We start from the raw sequence: 17,630 nt of genomic DNA, 5'->3' as shown, positions 1-17,630 counted from the left end.
TTCCTCCGAGTCCAGGTACACTGGCACCCGTAGAGATGATCCCTTCTGGATTCTGCTGAGCCACTTCGAAGGCTCTTTTCCACAGAGTACACCCTTAGGTCAAAAGGCAAAGTGCCAAAAGCACTTCATCAAAACATGAGCAAACATTTAACATTTCTAGTTGAATGTCAAAAGTAGTTTATGTTAAAAGTTTTGGACTGTAAATCCACATTAAAAAAAAAAAAAAAAAAAGGTCCCCCAACACATGGTGACAACAAGCATGAATTATAAGGCCTTTTGCTTATTTGCTTATAACACTGTAATGGTAAAACAATGTGCAAATTGTAAATAACAAACATTGTTAATGTGTGACAAACATACCAACAAATGTTGCCGGACTCCATGGTCTTGTACAGCAAAGTCTACCAGCTTCTTTTCTTGGGCTGTGCGGTTGACCATGGTTTGCACATGAGGTGGAATGTCTGAAGTGATTGACCTAGATACCCTAAAAAGTGGCTGAAGGGTCCCTTGCAATAGCCTGCTAGCCTTGTCAGTCCAGAAAGCAAACCTCTGGCCATGTCTGTTGAATCAAAAAACTTAATCAGCAGGTAATCAAATGAAATAAAATGCAGAAAAGGCATGAATACTTTAGCAGAGTGGCCTTACCCTTCAATCTGAAATCTTTCCATCAGTAGGATGCACCACCACTGGCGGATTAATGGCACATCATTCTAAAACATATATAACAATGATCAGACGATTGGGGTGGGGTTTGAAATATTTTTTCTATATTAATAGATGCAACTGACCTCTGTGAAGATAAATGGGGTATTGGTGCAGATACAGAGGGCATACTGTAAAAAAATAAATCTCTCTATTATACCCAATAACTCAAAATGCTGCTTATCACAACTTAAAAGGATGCTTACAATGAGTATAAGGATGCCACAGTAGTTCCCAGAAGTTTGTTGAGGGAAGTGCTGGAAACAAAATATTAAATATTACTGTTAAGTAAAGGTGTTGAACCAATAGAAACAGATGTAGACAAGTGCTTCACTAAAGTAAGCTTAGGTTCCCCCTTACTGAGTTACTGCCAAAAGCCATTAATACATGAAGTAGATGTGCTGAAGATAGAGATTGTTTCAAATTGTGTAAAATAGACAGAAAGTCCCTAGGTCTGGACAAGAAAGAATGTATGGTGGAAAGAAGACGAATGAATATAGCAAAAAGTATCAACTGGTGGGCTAGTCATGGCTCAGTTTCCCAAAATCACAGTAGAAAATTCTCTTCCAGAGAAAATATCTATAGTCTTACATTACATTTAAGCCAACTGATGTCCAGAGTTTTATATAACCCAGTAAGAAAATAAAGAAAAGGCTTTACATCAAAACTTCTGCCGGTCTTCTCTGTCCAGGGTCTTGGGTCAATCTGGCCTGCAATATGTCTGCACATAAAATGGAAAAAAAAATTAATTATGGACACACACTTACTGAAACCTATAGTCATACAATTGTTCTCCATGGTCTAGTTTCATAAAATGAGACCTAATCCTACAGCCATCGAACAAGGCTTCTGCGTAAACATAAAACAAAAGAACAAAGCTATAAATAAGCAGCCATAGAACAAGGCTTTTTGTAAATCATCAGCCATAGAACAAGGCTTTTTGTAAATCATCAGCCATAGAACAAGGCTTTTTGTAAATCATTAGCCATAGAACAAGGCTTTTTGTTAATTTTCAGCCATAGAACAAGGCTTTTTGTAAATCATCAGCCATAGAACAAGGCTTTTTGTTAATTTTCAGCCATAGAACAAGGCTTTTTGTAAATCATCAGCCATAGAACAAGGCTTTTTGTTAATTTTCAGCCATAGAACAAGGCTTTTTGTAAATCATCAGCCATAGAACAAGGCTTTTGTGTAAATCAGCAGCCACAGAACATGGCTCTTGCGTAAAATATTATTGGTAAAAGCCACTGAACAAGGGCAACTTTTTCCTCTCTCTTAACCTAAATATCGTTTTGTACGAGTCATCTCCAAAACCACCAGGGAGTACAGAATCTAGAAAAATGATCTCTCTCTCCACAACCAGTAAAACCTGCAATGGACATATTTCAAAATGATAAGCTAATCAACAAACTTCATTCTAAAAATCTGAATATCTATTTTTTGAAACTGTAACTCAACACATAGCAAATAGTGATCCAGTTGATTCTGTTGCATACTCCATGCAGGGAACAAAATCGCATCCTTGGAACACAGATTGTTCTGGTGTAGAGAAAGAAAATGCAACCATTCAACTACTGTGCATTGTACAGAAATCATTGCATTAATGTGCAACTGTCTGTCTGTGTGTGTGTTTAACTTCACTTTACCGGTAAACTTGAGAGTGGGTCCACATTCATCGTTTTCCATGTGGGAACCACATACATGTCAGCAATGTAAACATCTTTACCCTATTTACAACACAACAAGATTAGCAAATGTATACAAGTTCCCATGAAGAAGTATACAAAATAACAATGTTTGAGCTTCTGTAATTAATTACATGTTTTTGAGCAGCTTCTCTGATGATCTTAAAACATGCATTCCCAATCTAGACGTAATAAAACAAAATAAAGGCATAAATTACACACAAAAAAAAACTATTTCTGTGCCTTTGAGCAAGCATGCTGCAACATGAATATACTTACAGTAGACTCCATGCACTGATTTAACCCAAGACTCCACAAGTCCTCACGTGTAAGACAGATATTGTCATCTTTAACAATCAATTCTGCTGCTGGAAGGCTTTTGTCCAGGACATATTTCAACTGCAATTAAAAGAGTTAGCAAGGGAGGGGGGGTGAGAATGGTGTGAGAGTGTAAGTATGTGAGAGATGGTCTGAATATACGATTGCAAAAAATTATTGGTAGTGTCTAACAGTGTGTGAAGGAGAGTGAAATTTGGAATGGGCTAGGTGGAATCATCCCCTACCAGTTTTTCCTGGAGAGGACCCAAGTCTTTTTCCCATTTCTCTCCAGAAAAAGCATAAGGATGGTCTGTTGCTTCATCAGGTGTACCATACTCATGGTCCTGAAGTGACACACATGGAACTGCTCCATGATCTGAAGAGACAATAAAAAAAATTAAGTCTAATATTAATAAAATAAACTTTACAATATACACCTTACATGTCAACCATTACAAAAAAAACACTACTTAGCTCTTACTTTCCAACCTGTAGAAAGGCCTTAGCCATGAGACATTGATGCAACATCGAGTCCCATTATCTTTCACCACTGATGCCACACCCTTTTTAGAGATACTATCCACAGTGAAAGGACCTTTGTGGCGGTCAGCAAGGGTGTCTTTTCTCTGTTTTATATTGAAATCTTGAGAAATCAAGACCTCATCGCCAGGACTGATTGTGCTCATTAGCTTTCTCGTAAGACTTTTGTTGTCTTTTCTGCGCATTTTCAATGTTGCTAAGCACCTGAAAAAAAAAAATTACACTTTACTACATGCCATTGAATTAAAAAAAACTTCTGTGGTCAGACTACATGAATTTGGACCTAACCTTCTCATTTAAAATTTTCATTTCATTTACTCGGGTGTCAAGATCATCTTCTGGGTCAGCAATTTTAAAGTCTTCTCCCATGGGACAGGCGTTCATAACCTCTGGCAAATGAGGGTGCCGATGGAAGAATAAGAAATACGGGGTGTGCCTGGTTGAAGACTGGTTAAAAACAAATTAAGTTATCAGAAATAAAACATTATATATCGATTACATTATATATCGACCATAATGAATGTATAATGAATACCCACTTGCTTAGCAGTGTTAATACCATACACAACTGCAGGTAAATGGATGTCCCAATCATTATGGCTTTCATTTACATACTTCCGCAATACACGTTTGACATTTTGATTTGTTCGCTCATCCTATATATATATAAAAAACAACAACAGTTAAAACATTTCCTAATTTTTTTTAACATTACAGGGAAATGTCAAATAAAATTATGTTGAAAATTACCTGCCCATTTGTCTGAGGGTGGTAGGCACTTGAGACAGCATGTTTGATTTTCAGAGTTGCAAAGATGTTTTCATTCAGCTGTGTGCAAATCATCAAAAAGGAAATACAGTGTGCATAGCAGAATGTCAGAAAAACATGTGTGCTAATTAAGATAAATATCAATGTTAAGAATTCACATTATACTAGACTTTTATCTCATTAACGAACTCTCTCCCTTGGTCAGTAATAATTTTCTTGACCATGCTGAACAAGTAGAGTGTCTTTATGATGGCTGCTGACACTTCAGTTGCAGTCTTATTTTGCAGTGGCTCAGCAACAACCCACTTTGTATATAAATCAGTCATGGTCAACACATACTTGTTTTTTTGACCAGTTTCTCGCAGTGGGCCAATTAAATCCAGGCCAATCACCTCCCATGCAGCCTTCACCTAAACACATATTTTCCATTACCTTTCAAAACATTTATTTTCTCTATTAAACAAAACAGAATTTGGAATACCTTAATAGAATGTAACACTGGTGTCCCCGTCTTCATGGGGTCATTTAGTTGGCAGCGGCGACAACACTTCACCTAAAAAAAAACAAAAAAAAGAAGAATTAAGTTGGGACAGTGTCTAAACATGTACAAAAAGTAAAATAAAATGCATATCATAAATTCATATTAGAACAAGGGGTGTGCTATATAATTTCGTGCACAATAATATTTGTTGTTACATTACTTTGTTTTTGTTACACTATTTTTATACAAAATCAGAATCTTGGTAACTATCTATGAAAGATTTCTTTTGTTTCTACTGAATAAATAATATGAGGCTGAAGTTGGTTTGATATTCGCAGCTGCCGCTTCACTGAACCACCGTGAACTAAAGGGAGCGTTCACAAACTGTTCCGCATATTATATTTAACACCTCACATATCAACACTGAAGGAGCTATAATGAAGAAAAGCAGTACAGCTGTTTATTAACTATGTAAATATACATTATGTTATAAAATGCAATTTTATATACACGACCTTCCACTTATTTTCTGTTCTAGTGTAATTCATTCATTTCCTAAGTAGAAAACATCTTAAATAGAGAATTAGCCTCCTACCTTAAGGGAAAACCTGGCATTAGCCTGGCCAGAGCTAACTGTTAACTGTAAAATATTTATTTTAATTACTGAATATTAAATTAATAAATTTTATATATAATTTAAAAAAAATACAATAATATTTTAAAAGCCGTTGCGCTCAAAAAAAAAAATCCAGTGTGATTTTAAGAATTTTTTCATCTTGGGCCAGACCAAATACTGATACTGATAAATGATATGAAATTCTAGTCTCCTATTTTAAGGAAAACCTAGAATTAGCCTGGCCCGAGCTGATTTTATACTGTAAAATGAATTAGCAACATAGCATACACAGCCATAATGCAGCAAAAATTTAATATAAGCTGATGGTCCAGTACGATTTTGAAGGATATTTAATCTTGGGCCATGCCAAATACACATGATATAATGAGTTTTAGTCTTCTACTTTAAGAAGAACCTGAAATACTTTATACTTTAAAACGAACTGGCAACATGGCATACAAGCTATAATGCACAAAAATTAATGAATATAAAGCCAGTGATTCCAGTGCGATTTTGTGAATACTAGAACTCTTCATCTCATGTTTATTTGTTCTGGTCCAAAATGAAAAAGTCCTTCAAAATCATACTGGAACGTCAGCTTAATATTCAATTTTTGGTGCATTATGGCTCGTATGTCATGTTGCTAATTCATTTTACAGTATAAAATCAGCTCAGGCCAGGCTAATTCTAGGTTTTCCTTAACATAGGAGACTTCAATTTCATATCATGTGTATTTGGTCAGGCCCAAGATGAAAAAATTATTTGAAATCACATTGGAACATTAGCTTTTTATTCATTTTTTGTGCAGTATGGCTCACAAAGGTTTTTAAAATATAATTTTATTAAATATTTTTTTCATTATATATTAAATTGTTAATTATATATTCAATAATTAAAATAAATATTATACAGTATACAATTAGCTCTGGCCAGGCTAATGCCAGGTTTTCTCTTAAAGTATGAGGCTAATTCTCTAGTTTAGATATTTTCTACTTAGTAAATGAATGAATTACACTAGAACAGCACGTTAAAGTAAAACTGGAGAAAGTAAGTGATGGAAGGTAGTGTACATACAACCAAACGAATCAGGAGCTGCGAATATCAAACCAACTTCAGCCTTGTATGAATAATACTGTAATATTTATACTAAATAAAACATTTATATGTACTGTGTTGCAGTTTTACGCTCTGGAAATAAATAAGAAATTGTGTTATAACTTCACAACATACCCACTCAGTTACATCTTTCATTAGGGTAGGCCAGAAGTATCCAGCAATCACCCTGTCTCTCGTGCCTCGTACACCGTTGTGGTTGCCGGTGCCGGAGTTATGGCACTCCATCAAAACAGACCTTTTTTCCTCCTCAGTACAAACAACTACGGTAGTCTCATATACGTTTTATTTGGTCCAGTGTAAAACAATCGGTTGTCTGCCGAAAAAAAAAACACGTTTCATATTTAATTACTTATTGATATAATAAAATACTCCGAGCTAAATTAGCTAGCATAGTTAACCTAGCTATACTAACTAGTTCACATAACGGGACACTTCGCTTCCTCAGCTAACGCAAACCTTTCTAAAATATGATATGATTTTAACTTACCTTTTGCTAGGAAGTTTTCAGACACACGCCGCATTTCCTTGCGCATTTTTTTGTTGCATGGTGGAGTAAATGTTCCACTTAAAATGTACTCTTTCAGAGCTCTGTAAAAACGTAAGTCCTTCATTTTGAAACCGCGTTTTACAAGCTGTTTGCGACAGTGTGAGCGGAACCACAACTTGGCATTGCCTACCTGATCTGTGCCCCTGCTCAGTTTGCAATGCGCATGCGTGCGCATGCACGGAACAAATCGGGCAGGGGGTACAGATCGGGTAGTGACAAGCAGTAGAACCAAAACTTTTGCAGCTCAAAAACCAATCCTGCTTTAGAGCGAGGATAGGACCGCCTACCTAACTATCATACAAATGCAGAAATACAGAAATAAATAAATTAATAAATGTGGCAATAAATCAATAAATAAATGTAGAAATGTTGAAATAAATGAATGAATAAATAAATGAAAAAATAAATAAATGCACATATAAATGAATAAATAAAAATAAATATAAAAAATTAGAAATGTATTTATTACCTATACAATTATTCATGCGTGTATTTATTTTTTATATATTTATTTATTTATTCATTTCTATGTGTATTTATATATGTATTTATTTATTTCAACATTTATTTATTTATTCATTTATTTATTTCAACATTTATTTATTTCTACATTTATATGTGCATTTATTTATTTATTTATTTATACGTATGTCATTTTTGGTCCTCCATACTGTAATACTTAAATATATAAATACATCTACATTAATTATAAGGAAAATGTGTTGATTATAAAGATTAAAATAATATAAAGACAATTAAAATAAAGATCATTTAATAATTCATTGATGTCTCCTCCTCAGTAAATTTATATCTTACTCCCTGAGAGCATTACACACCCACCAGTATAGTTTTTCTTATTTATATTTTCTGAGTAGGCTCTAAAAGCAAGTTATACCTTCTCTACACATATTTAATTGTACGCTTGTTTCTATAGATACAACTATCAACTAATAGAATCAAAGTACAGTAATAGTTTAATGTTAAATATGTTTATTGCAGTCATATTTACAAATATAATGCTGTTATGTTTTTTCTTTTGTATGACATGACCATTTTAAATTCAGCATCACATTCTTGAAATAAGTACTTGGAAAATTGGGCACCAGCAGAAGCGAAAGTAGGGGCAGCAACATTAAAACATATTAATTTACTGACAATAATAAAATGTATCTATGATTTTCCTATTTCCTTTTTTTGCCAATATAAAACATGAATAATTTAATTGCTCTGAAAAGCTCCACTATTTTACTTAATGTTGTTAAATTCTCCTGTTGTGTCTAACAGGATAACTGTGTGTGTGTAATTTAATTTTAAACTTTTTCAAGTAAAACATTTTTGTCTCTAGTATACTAATATACTGCATACACAAACAACTTCTAGTGTGATTTTACAAATTAGAGAAATGTTGACTAAAGCTTATTTGGTAGTAGTGAGTGTGTTTATATAAAAATGTGCTAGCTAAGTTAATAACATACACTTTTAACGAAGTAGCAGAGTGTGCAGGAACGTATTACTGAACTCTGGAATAAACAATACAAATAAAGATTTTTTTATATTAACTCACAGACACAGCACCATTTTATTTAACTAAAAAGCTAGCTAAAACAAACATTACACAGTGACTTGTAGAGACACACAACCACTAAGTTAACCTAGCTGACTAGCTAGCTAATGTACAACATCTAAACAAAAGTTCTGTGGAAGCATTTAGGTTAGCTAGTAAAGACCAATTCGCTAGCTAACTACCAAATTGGTTAACTAGCAAGCCTAAATGCTTTTACAGTATGTATGTTTGTAAAAGCATTTAAGCTAACGCTAGCAAACTGGCTGGTTTCTATCCTAGCTAGCTAACTGTTTATAGCTTAGCTAACGTAAATACCAAAACAGTACTTCTGTTCTGGCCTTGTACACTAGTTAACAATTTGAATTTCAAGTAAAAACATACTTTTTGGTTGTCTGTTAGTAACTGTTATAGCAACATTAACATTTACATTAACATGAAATGTGTTTAATGCTACATTCTGAGATAATTTAGCTTCAGATAATATCACCTTGATATGCTGCTAAGTTAGCTAGCTTAGCTAACTGAAGAGGCAACACAGATAGGGTTATAAATCATATTTGACGGCCAAAATATTTATTAAGTCAAAATAAATTATATTTCAAAAAAGGTACGTAATACTTAGTTAGGTTTGCTACCTACCTACAAACTTCAAAGGTTTCAGGATAGCTGACAGTTGAGGAAAGTTGTAATGTTTGAGGAATCCGCGCGCCAAGTGCTACGAGAAACCGCACGGGTTGAACTGGGCTGATGCGCAGGGGCACCAAGGTAAATATCATCTAGATTCATTTACACTCTAAACGTGATCACACGTTTGGGGTGTGCGCGACGGTTGGTTTTGGGGTCTAGGGATGCTGATCGTGTGTGTGCGTGTGTGTGCGTGTGTGTGCGTGTGTGTGCGTGTGTGTGCGTGTGTGTGCGTGTAGCAGTACTATAACAGGCTCTGTGTGTGTGTGTGTGTGTACTATAACAGGCTCTGTGTGTGTGTGTGTGTGTGTACTATAACAGGCTCTGTGTGTGTGTGTGTGTGTGTACTATAACAGGCTGTGTGTGTGTGTGTGTGTGTGTGTGTGTGTGCGTGTAGCAGTACTATAACAGGCTCTGTGTGTGTGTTTGTGTGTGTGTACTATAACAGGCTCTGTGTGTGTGTGTGTGTGTGTACTATAACAGGCTGTGTGTGTGTGCATGCGTGTGTTTGTGTGCGTGCGTGCGTGTGTGTGTGAGGAGCAGCATAACAGCGGGAGTAAGTATTCTTACTGACAGGAGTAATCTATAACTGTAAATAAAAAGAAAATATACAAGTCAGCTTTGGTAGAAAAGTGCTAACAGTAGGGAACAGTCAGTTTTCCACTTTGTTAGTGCAGTGCTGGTACAGGGTCGTCTGCCGTATTTGAGCCAGTACACACCTGTGTTCAGAGAATCAACAGGTTAGGTGCGACAGTCGTTCACCAGCACCAAAACGACTGCTCAGTGACACTGATGTAGAACAGTCAGAAAGTGACACTGGGCCAGCTGTGGGCCAGAAGTATTTTTCTGCTTGCGACTCTAAACCAGCAGTGCCGACTTAGAAACGACTCCGGGCCAAAGTCGCTGGCTATCTGGGATAGTACAAAAGTCTTACTTAAATTTCGCTAAGTGTACTTAAATGTACTAAAACGAAACTATTTTAAATATACTTAAGTAAAAATGTAAAAACACGTATGTAACCCCGTGTTTTTAAACATGCTAACAATAAAATTATAATACATTTAATGAGTATTACAACTGTTTCACTATACACCAGGTATATTAGGAATGTACTAAGAATTGATGTTAAATATATTTACATTTGAGTATGAATGCGCTTCTTGTTCCGGTCTTATTTTTTTTTATTGCTAACTTTAAGAAACCTTACTAAGAAAAATGTATCACCCCATTGGCAGATGTTTATATGCTTAATATAAGCATACCGGTATACAAAATGATAATACTTCTTCAACAGCCTATGGAAAGAAAAGACAAGATCCTGATTAAGTAAAATATGAAACTTTTCTTTTCTCTGTGAGCTAATATAAAAGAAAAAAGAGCAGCACACAGATTGTTACAGGCTGCAAACTTTTATTCAGCAGCAAACAATATGTTGATGATATAGTGCACACAGTAACAAATGGCCATAGCCGCGTGGGAATAGCACGCCTCTTTTTTGGCTTTTATGAAACAGTTTTGGTCGTTAGTAAAAGGTAGCATTAGAAACAACATGAAGGCAGCCTCACTCTACTAAAAGTACAAAAAAAACAAACGCCTGCGTCTACGTCGGTGACTCTGGGTGGGGGTGAAGGATGAAGTTCTCTAAGTGGGCAGGGACTAAGAGGCTGGGGGCGTGGTGAGCTCTGGCTTGCCAGAGTCGCTGCTTTCGCTTAGCTGCCTCTTCATCACCATCTCGCGGGCTATGCAGGTCACCTGACCATTAGTCACTGTGTAGGTTCCAGTCCTGCCATCACAAACACAAGACAAGAGGTCAGAGAGACGTTAGAGTCAAATGAGCAACATGCAGTGTACCACAAAACAGAATAAACACAATTTCTAAATTGTACCAAATAATCACAATAAATCATCATTGTTCTAAAAGATAATAATTAAACTGTTGGATAGTCAGAGATGTTCATCCCTATCAATTACTCCCATAACTCCCATAGGTTCATTTTCACACAGGGATAAATCCAAGCACACCAAAATGTGTCAGTAAAAAACGTGAGAAAGTTATTTTCCCTTATTGGTCAGAGTTTCACGGGGAGGAGCTAAAGAGTAAATACAGAAAGAAGGTCTTGTGTGCTGGACTTCAAGATATCAAGATAAGCTTGCAGTTTTGAACCACAAATGAACAGCTTTGTTGTTGTTTTGATCAACATCTGAGTGTAGTTACTACATTTTAGTCAGATATAAAAAAGGACTTGTTTTCCTATTTTAATTAAGACCAACACAAACGTTTATAACTCACTTCTGTTGGGCGTCGAATCCATTAGGGGTTCCTATCTGATTCTGTTTCCCAAAAAAGAAACTGGACCACCAGTGGCCTGAGTCTTGCCTTGGTAGAGCTGGAAAAAAACAACAAAAGATTTTTTTTTTCAATACATAATAAAGTTCTGTACAGTAGTCATTTTCAAGTAAGTTATTTTTCGTATTATTTTAGAATTCATTCTTATGTTGTTGAGGTGTTCATATGCTTAGGTTTTTACCTGGGTGGTGCGGAATGACTTCCCCAGTGTACTCCGAACTGCCACAGGAACTGTTGCTGGAAGTAGATCCTATGCGCCCTGGAATATTGAAATTGAAACAACAAAGTTAAATGAAAATAGTTTTATTTTAACATAAGTTGAACATCTATTTGTGTATATTTGTGAAAAATGAGAGAACTCACTTCGGTAGTAGTCATGGGTGGCAACAAGGGAGCCGCCTGATGGAATTGCTGCCATTTTTCCCTAATCTTCAAGTGTCAACCGTGGAAAAGATGGAATACCTGAAAAAAAGAGATGAATGGTTACCATGAGTTGGAAAAAACACACTGCAAAAATCCATTAGCCGTGTATATGCTTATTTTGAGCAAATTCTTGAAGTAAGACTTGTATCAAGTGTCTGATCTTATATCTAAAGTTTGGACACAAGAGTCAGAATATTCTATTCTATTCTATTTTGAGTGTAAATAACTTAAAATAAGATGAAAATTAAAAGAAAGAATGATTAAAGATAAATTTATATTTACAATGCTCAGTAGGACAAAAATTCGATAATTTTACTTGCTAAGATTCTGTTTTTGAAGTGTGCTGTATATATCATGCAACTCTCCATGCCACTATGCAGAATAGCATCCAAATGGCCACAATTGCAATCATCTACTGTGTTCCATTCAACAATGCAAGACCATGACCAGAATCTAACATCTCCAGAAGCTACGCCAAGCACTCTCCTCATTTTCTTATCCCATCCACTGCTTTTCAATTCATATTTATTAAATTTAATGAATAAATATTGCAGCCAGAACATTTACTTTTGGATATTTCTGGCATTCTGAAGATATTTATTTCGGTCACATACTACAGTGCACACTATACTTCTGAACAATTTATCAGCCTGCCCTTTTACTGCGTGACACTGTAGTGCAAGCAGAGCGAGGTGGCATTTCCCAGCAGTACATGGCAACTCAAAAAGCATCTCATGAAGGCAACCCATAAGGTCCAAGAAATGTCTGCACTATTTTCAGTGCCACCCTGACCTTGAATCCAACATACGATCAGCAAAAAATATCAGGGTGAGGGGGAACTTGCATCAAGTAACACTTCAACTGGAACAGTGTGGTCCATGATATGTGTTGCAACACAGTGAAAACATAAAAGAGATTTATATGTATATTTAAAGTGTGTGCCAGCTGGTATGGCAGAACCGGTCCCCATAGTTACCTTTTGCTCCCAGCAAAAGCTGACTACCTTGAAAAAGAGGATAAAAAGGCTTGTAGTTCTAGATAAGGACGAGCAAGGCCATGACTGCTCGCTGGCCTCCACGGCAGGAAAGTGTCTTCCTGGGATGGGATGGGGTGAGTTTACTGACATGTGCCGACAGCTGCAGAGTTTGGGTTTCTGTGCCCGGCGATCCGCTTAGCTTAAAACAGTCTGGGAAGGCACTCAACCTGGCGGTGGCAGGCGTGCATGTGTGAGCTCACATTGCATGGCGCTCTGCCATGGAAACAGCATGGGCTCTGAGCATTTCCGTGCCAGTGTACTCTGACTAGGACACGTATGAGGGCACCTTTGGGTGCCAGCGTTAAACCCTTCATGCTTAGTAAGCTCTAAGCCTATAGGTTTATTATTTGGTTTGTTAAATGTGTTTTAAATGAGACTTAATAAGACTAAATAAATAAAATTGTTGTATGCCACTAATACCATTATACTGGTGTAGACTATATATCTACAGATTTAATCCTTAAGATTCTTAGATTTCAAAAAAATAAACCTTAAAGTGTGGCTAGATTCACTAGTATCAATCTAAACTATCTGTTCATCTACAAATTTGCTAAATTTCCTTCGGGATCAATAAAGTATCTATCTATCTATCTATCTATCTATCTATCTATCTATCTATCTATCTACAGTAAAGGGTGTAAATGGTAAATGATGATAAAATATCATATCATAATAATTAAAACATATTTTCTTGATACCGTGGCTAATATCAATTGTACTATTTCGATGTGCAGACAAAATGTACCATTAGCAAATTAAAATAACTGCTGTCCAAACTTCACTCATTGAATTATAGGGAACAATTAATCAGTGTTTTTAAGCACTTATGATATTACTGATGTGACAATTGTCATAATGAATGACTGACTATAAAGTTCACTACAAGCTGGTCTACACCAGTGGTTCTCAGCTGCAGTGCTGAGGATTTATTGCCATCCCTGGTTTGAACTATTGCCAGCGCTGAGTACACCTGATCCAATTAATCTGGTAATAACTAAGCTCTATTGTGAGCTGCTTCAGGTGTTTTTCAGAAGGGAATACTTGAAACGATAGAAGACGGAGCATAGGCCTGTCACGTGAATGAGCCAGTAGGTAGACTTTGTTTAAAAACAGTGGATTTATTTATTTTAAATCTTTTTTTTAATTATTATTATATTCTTGGTGCATAATTTTAATGATTAAAATGAACACTGCACTTTAACAATAATGTATGAATGCATTATTGTTTGATTATAATATAAGTGGCATAAATTGGTCTTAAAATGAAAATATATGGTCTAAAAAAAAATAGGTCATCATGATTAGCCTAATAGAGGTTCTGCAGGACTTCTGCAGGTTCAAAATCACAGGTCTATACTTGAGCCAACTGTTCAATTGAGCCCAAACAAATCACAAAGATGTTTTTTGAAAAACTACCTAGTTTGCATTATGTTCGATAGCATTAATAAGTATTATTACTAAAATCCCAGTCTGCAAATGTTATCACTGAGCTTTACTTGTATGATTTTACTGTAATTTCGTCCTAACTTATTAAAAATAAAAAAATGTTGTTTTTCTCGCAGCTTAAAGACACCATGCAGTGAAAAGCACCTATAGATGAGTCTGAGGATTTAGAGCCCGGCCCAGATAATACCTGTCTGTGCTACATAGAGTGAGTAAGATATCCCCAAGGATAAACCAGTCACACCACCAGGTTATGTAAACCAAGCCAAGCTGTTACCTCAGCATAACTGCGTAACATAAGGTAATGCTGAAAACACATCAGGCCATTCATGTTGAGTCATCTTAAGGCTTACCTCTAATTCACAACAACTCAGTGGTGGAAAAAGAGACTGGCCTTGGTATTCTTGGGTTACCAGCAATGTTCATAATATGAATGAACACTGAAAAGACTTACTTTTCAGCCCTTTAGCCCAGAGATTTATAGTAATGAAGTAGAATTATTTCACTACTAAAATGCTGTATCTGAATCTACTACAGTATTATTTTTTCTTCTACTTCCACTTTTACTTCACTACATAGTTTGGATAAGTTTAATACTTTTAATTCAATGCATTTTGATGTGCTACATCATTACTTGCTACAACTATAATTGTATATAAAAATGTCATTCCAAACCCAAATTATCATAAGGCCAGAACGAAAGATGGTCTGCACTGTCACTAGGTTTGATGAAGCTCCTTATTATTGTGTAAATCAATATTTTCTTATCAGAAGACCTCGCTGCTCCCATTCTGCCTTTTGCTCTTATAACTTTCTGTAATAACTTACATAACCAAACTGTTCTTTTACTTTAAGTACTTGAGTAGTAAATTTTACAATAAAGTAGTTGCAGTACTCAAGTACATAAAAGTTTGAATACTATAGTACTTCTACTTCCATTTCTTCTCAAGTTTTTTTTTTGATAGAGCACTTGTCCTTTTATCTAAGTCTGAGTCTTTAGCACTTTATACATCTCTACTTTTAGCTAATTTTAAACTTTAAATTTTAAGAGTGGAGCTTAAAGAACTCTTTAACTCCTACTCAAGTCGCTTTTTTGATAAAGCACTTGTACTTTCACTTAGGTTTGGCTCTCTAGTGCTTTATACATTTCTGCTTTTAGCTCATTTAAATTTTTAATTAAAGACTTAAATCACTGCATGTTTCATGCTTGTTTAAATCCAAAGTGATCAACTCTGCCTAAACCCAGAACAAAGAACAGATTATAGAGCTGCATTAAGTGACTACTGTACATGATCTGAACTAACTATTCCCTTTACTTACCTTTAAAATGTGAAGCTGCAGATGGATGAAGTCACAGCTGGTCGACGGTGTTAGGTGGGCTAAATGTTAGGCGACGGGGCCCATTTGTGTTAGTTATTTTTGGGGTAAAACCCGCCCAGGTGCTCAGGTTGCCGGTGGGGCACCGCTCTTTGTGGACCAGCCTGACCCACAGCGCTTTTATCCGCTGATCAGACCACAGCACGGAGCTCCTCCCCCGGGGGGCGGGGCCTGGCTCTGAGGACACTCCCTCAGGTAACAGAGTTTTACCCATCTGTCCTCTCTGTGGATGGTTTATTTCTGTGGGCTGTAATGGAAAGGCTTGCTAAGCAAAGCGTTATATTAAACAGGCAGTATATTACGGTCACAACAAAACATTAATATCAAACTGGAGTCCCTCTAGAGATATAAGACTGTGGTGAGCAAACCAGTCAGTCTGGAGAGAAGAAATTCAGTGTGAGAACAAAAAGATAAAAAATAATGTGTATGGAAAGTTAAAAATGGCTTATACAAGAGAAAATATAAAAATTTTAATCAATTACAACCAGCACACTTTATTACTTGCTTAAGAAAATATAGCAAACAACTCAAAAAGCGAACAGAAAAAAAAAAACAATTTTAAAAGAAAGGAAGTTTTAAAAAGGGTTAAGACGAGAGAAAAAGCTAAAATATTTAAATTGAAATAATGAACAGAAAGAGGGCATTTTATTATCGGCACAAAAAAGCACATATAGCAAAAAAGAGAACAAAATAGAAAGATTGTGCATGGACAGTATTTTATAGTTTGCGCAAGATAATATAGTAAAAAACTGATAAAGCAAACAAAAAAGGAAAGTTTTAAAAAAGGCAAGAAAATCATATTAAAAATGAACAGAAAAAGAGAGTTTTATTATTCCCACAAAAAATATAAACATAAAGCAAGCACAAAAAAACTGAAAAAGAGAAAAATAATGTGCAGAGAACTGTAAAAAAGAAGAGAAAAACAATTAGCTAAATATAGCAAAATAAATAGAGAAAATAAACTGGCATAAGTCATTTAAAACTGATTTAACTTATTCCTCAATGTATTTGCCCATAAATTGTTTCCCAAACATATTTGAACCCAGTAAAAAGCCTGATTAGGCCACACAATTCAAGATCGGACAAAAAACACCCCAAAATCTATTAAAACATACAGAATGAGATATATTAGAAGTAGTACAGTATTCCTCTGTTTTTATCTAAAGGATTGGGATTGTTCATCAGCTTCCCTGGTGGTCTAGTGGTTAGGATTCGGCGCTCTCACCGCCGCGGCCCGGGTTCGATTCCCGGTCAGGGAACACCAACCTTTTTAGGAGTTTAATTTCTTTAAAGTTGTATTGCTTACGCTGAATTGAGCATAAAAATGACATTTGGTATAAACAAATATATACAATTACTAATATATCCGTGTAACTCCATGTAATGTAACTGTATGGACTTGAGTTAGTTCAGTTTCTGACGCCATCTACCGTTTAAATAACAAACAAGAACGGAGCAGGTCACCTGCCGAGTGCAGTTAAAAAAAAACACTTACTAATTATAATACGGATTTAGATTCAGGATTTTCAACGACATGTGTACAGAAAACATTAAAACTACAGACACATAAAAGGTAAACATATGCAGTTATCTGTAGTAGTGTCCTGACTGCATTACATCTTTTTTTAGCGTTATAATGGGAAAAAAACTGTTAACCTCTTAACAGTCCTTGGCCTGTGTATAGGCTACAGGTGAAGGTGAAACAAATTCCTTTATGTCTGTAGTTAAATAAGCTATTCACAGCTTTGGAGACTCCTAAAAATCACGTGGCGAAGCTATATTGTACTCTTTTCAGGTTAGTTTTAAGAGAAATTAGCCACAAATGTTGCATGATTGAAAACAGACATAAAAACTAGAAAACCATAAAGAAACTAAAGGTTTGGAGGAAAATGAAATTATTCATTTGTATTTAGGAAAATATTGTTTTTAAATGTGAAAAGTGCCAGTTTTATGATTTTTATTCATTACATTTCGACAGTTGCA

At 35.6% G+C, this 17,630-nt stretch overlaps 1 protein-coding gene, 2 long non-coding RNA genes and 1 other non-coding gene across 4 annotated transcripts; 1 reads left to right on the top strand and 3 right to left on the bottom strand.

Moving 5' to 3' along the window:
* Positions 1-273: 273 nt before the first annotated feature.
* LOC125806218 (uncharacterized) lies at positions 274-2,070 on the bottom strand. Its single transcript, XR_007441504.1, has 5 exons — positions 1,363-2,070; positions 909-959; positions 789-833; positions 646-710; positions 274-559 (listed from the first exon to the last, which is right to left on the bottom strand). It is a non-coding gene; the product is annotated as an uncharacterized LOC125806218 (long non-coding RNA).
* Positions 2,071-6,065: 3,995 nt separating this feature from the next.
* On the bottom strand, positions 6,066-9,605 carry LOC125806223 (uncharacterized). The gene is made up of 3 exons (XR_007441509.1): positions 8,977-9,605; positions 6,714-6,814; positions 6,066-6,539 (listed from the first exon to the last, which is right to left on the bottom strand). It is a non-coding gene; the product is annotated as an uncharacterized LOC125806223 (long non-coding RNA).
* Positions 9,606-10,411: 806 nt separating this feature from the next.
* On the bottom strand, positions 10,412-15,766 carry ppdpfa (pancreatic progenitor cell differentiation and proliferation factor a). Its single transcript, XM_007231879.4, has 5 exons — positions 15,591-15,766; positions 11,732-11,830; positions 11,550-11,627; positions 11,312-11,408; positions 10,412-10,804 (listed from the first exon to the last, which is right to left on the bottom strand). The coding sequence occupies exons 2-5, from the start codon at positions 11,784-11,786 to the stop codon at positions 10,678-10,680; spliced, it is 357 nt and encodes a 118-aa protein (XP_007231941.1). The 5' UTR covers positions 11,787-11,830; positions 15,591-15,766; the 3' UTR covers positions 10,412-10,677.
* A 1,068-nt stretch (positions 15,767-16,834) lies between these two features.
* Positions 16,835-16,906, top strand: trnae-cuc (transfer RNA glutamic acid (anticodon CUC)). Its single transcript has one exon. It is a non-coding gene; the product is annotated as a tRNA-Glu (tRNA).
* The last annotated feature ends 724 nt before the right edge of the window (positions 16,907-17,630 follow it).

Source organism: Astyanax mexicanus, chromosome 12 (assembly GCF_023375975.1).
Source record: "Astyanax mexicanus isolate ESR-SI-001 chromosome 12, AstMex3_surface, whole genome shotgun sequence".
In the NCBI taxonomy this organism is placed as follows: Eukaryota; Metazoa; Chordata; class Actinopteri; order Characiformes; family Acestrorhamphidae; genus Astyanax; species Astyanax mexicanus.
Note: the sequence above shows the minus strand (reverse complement) of the source record. Positions and strands in the feature narration are given on the sequence as shown.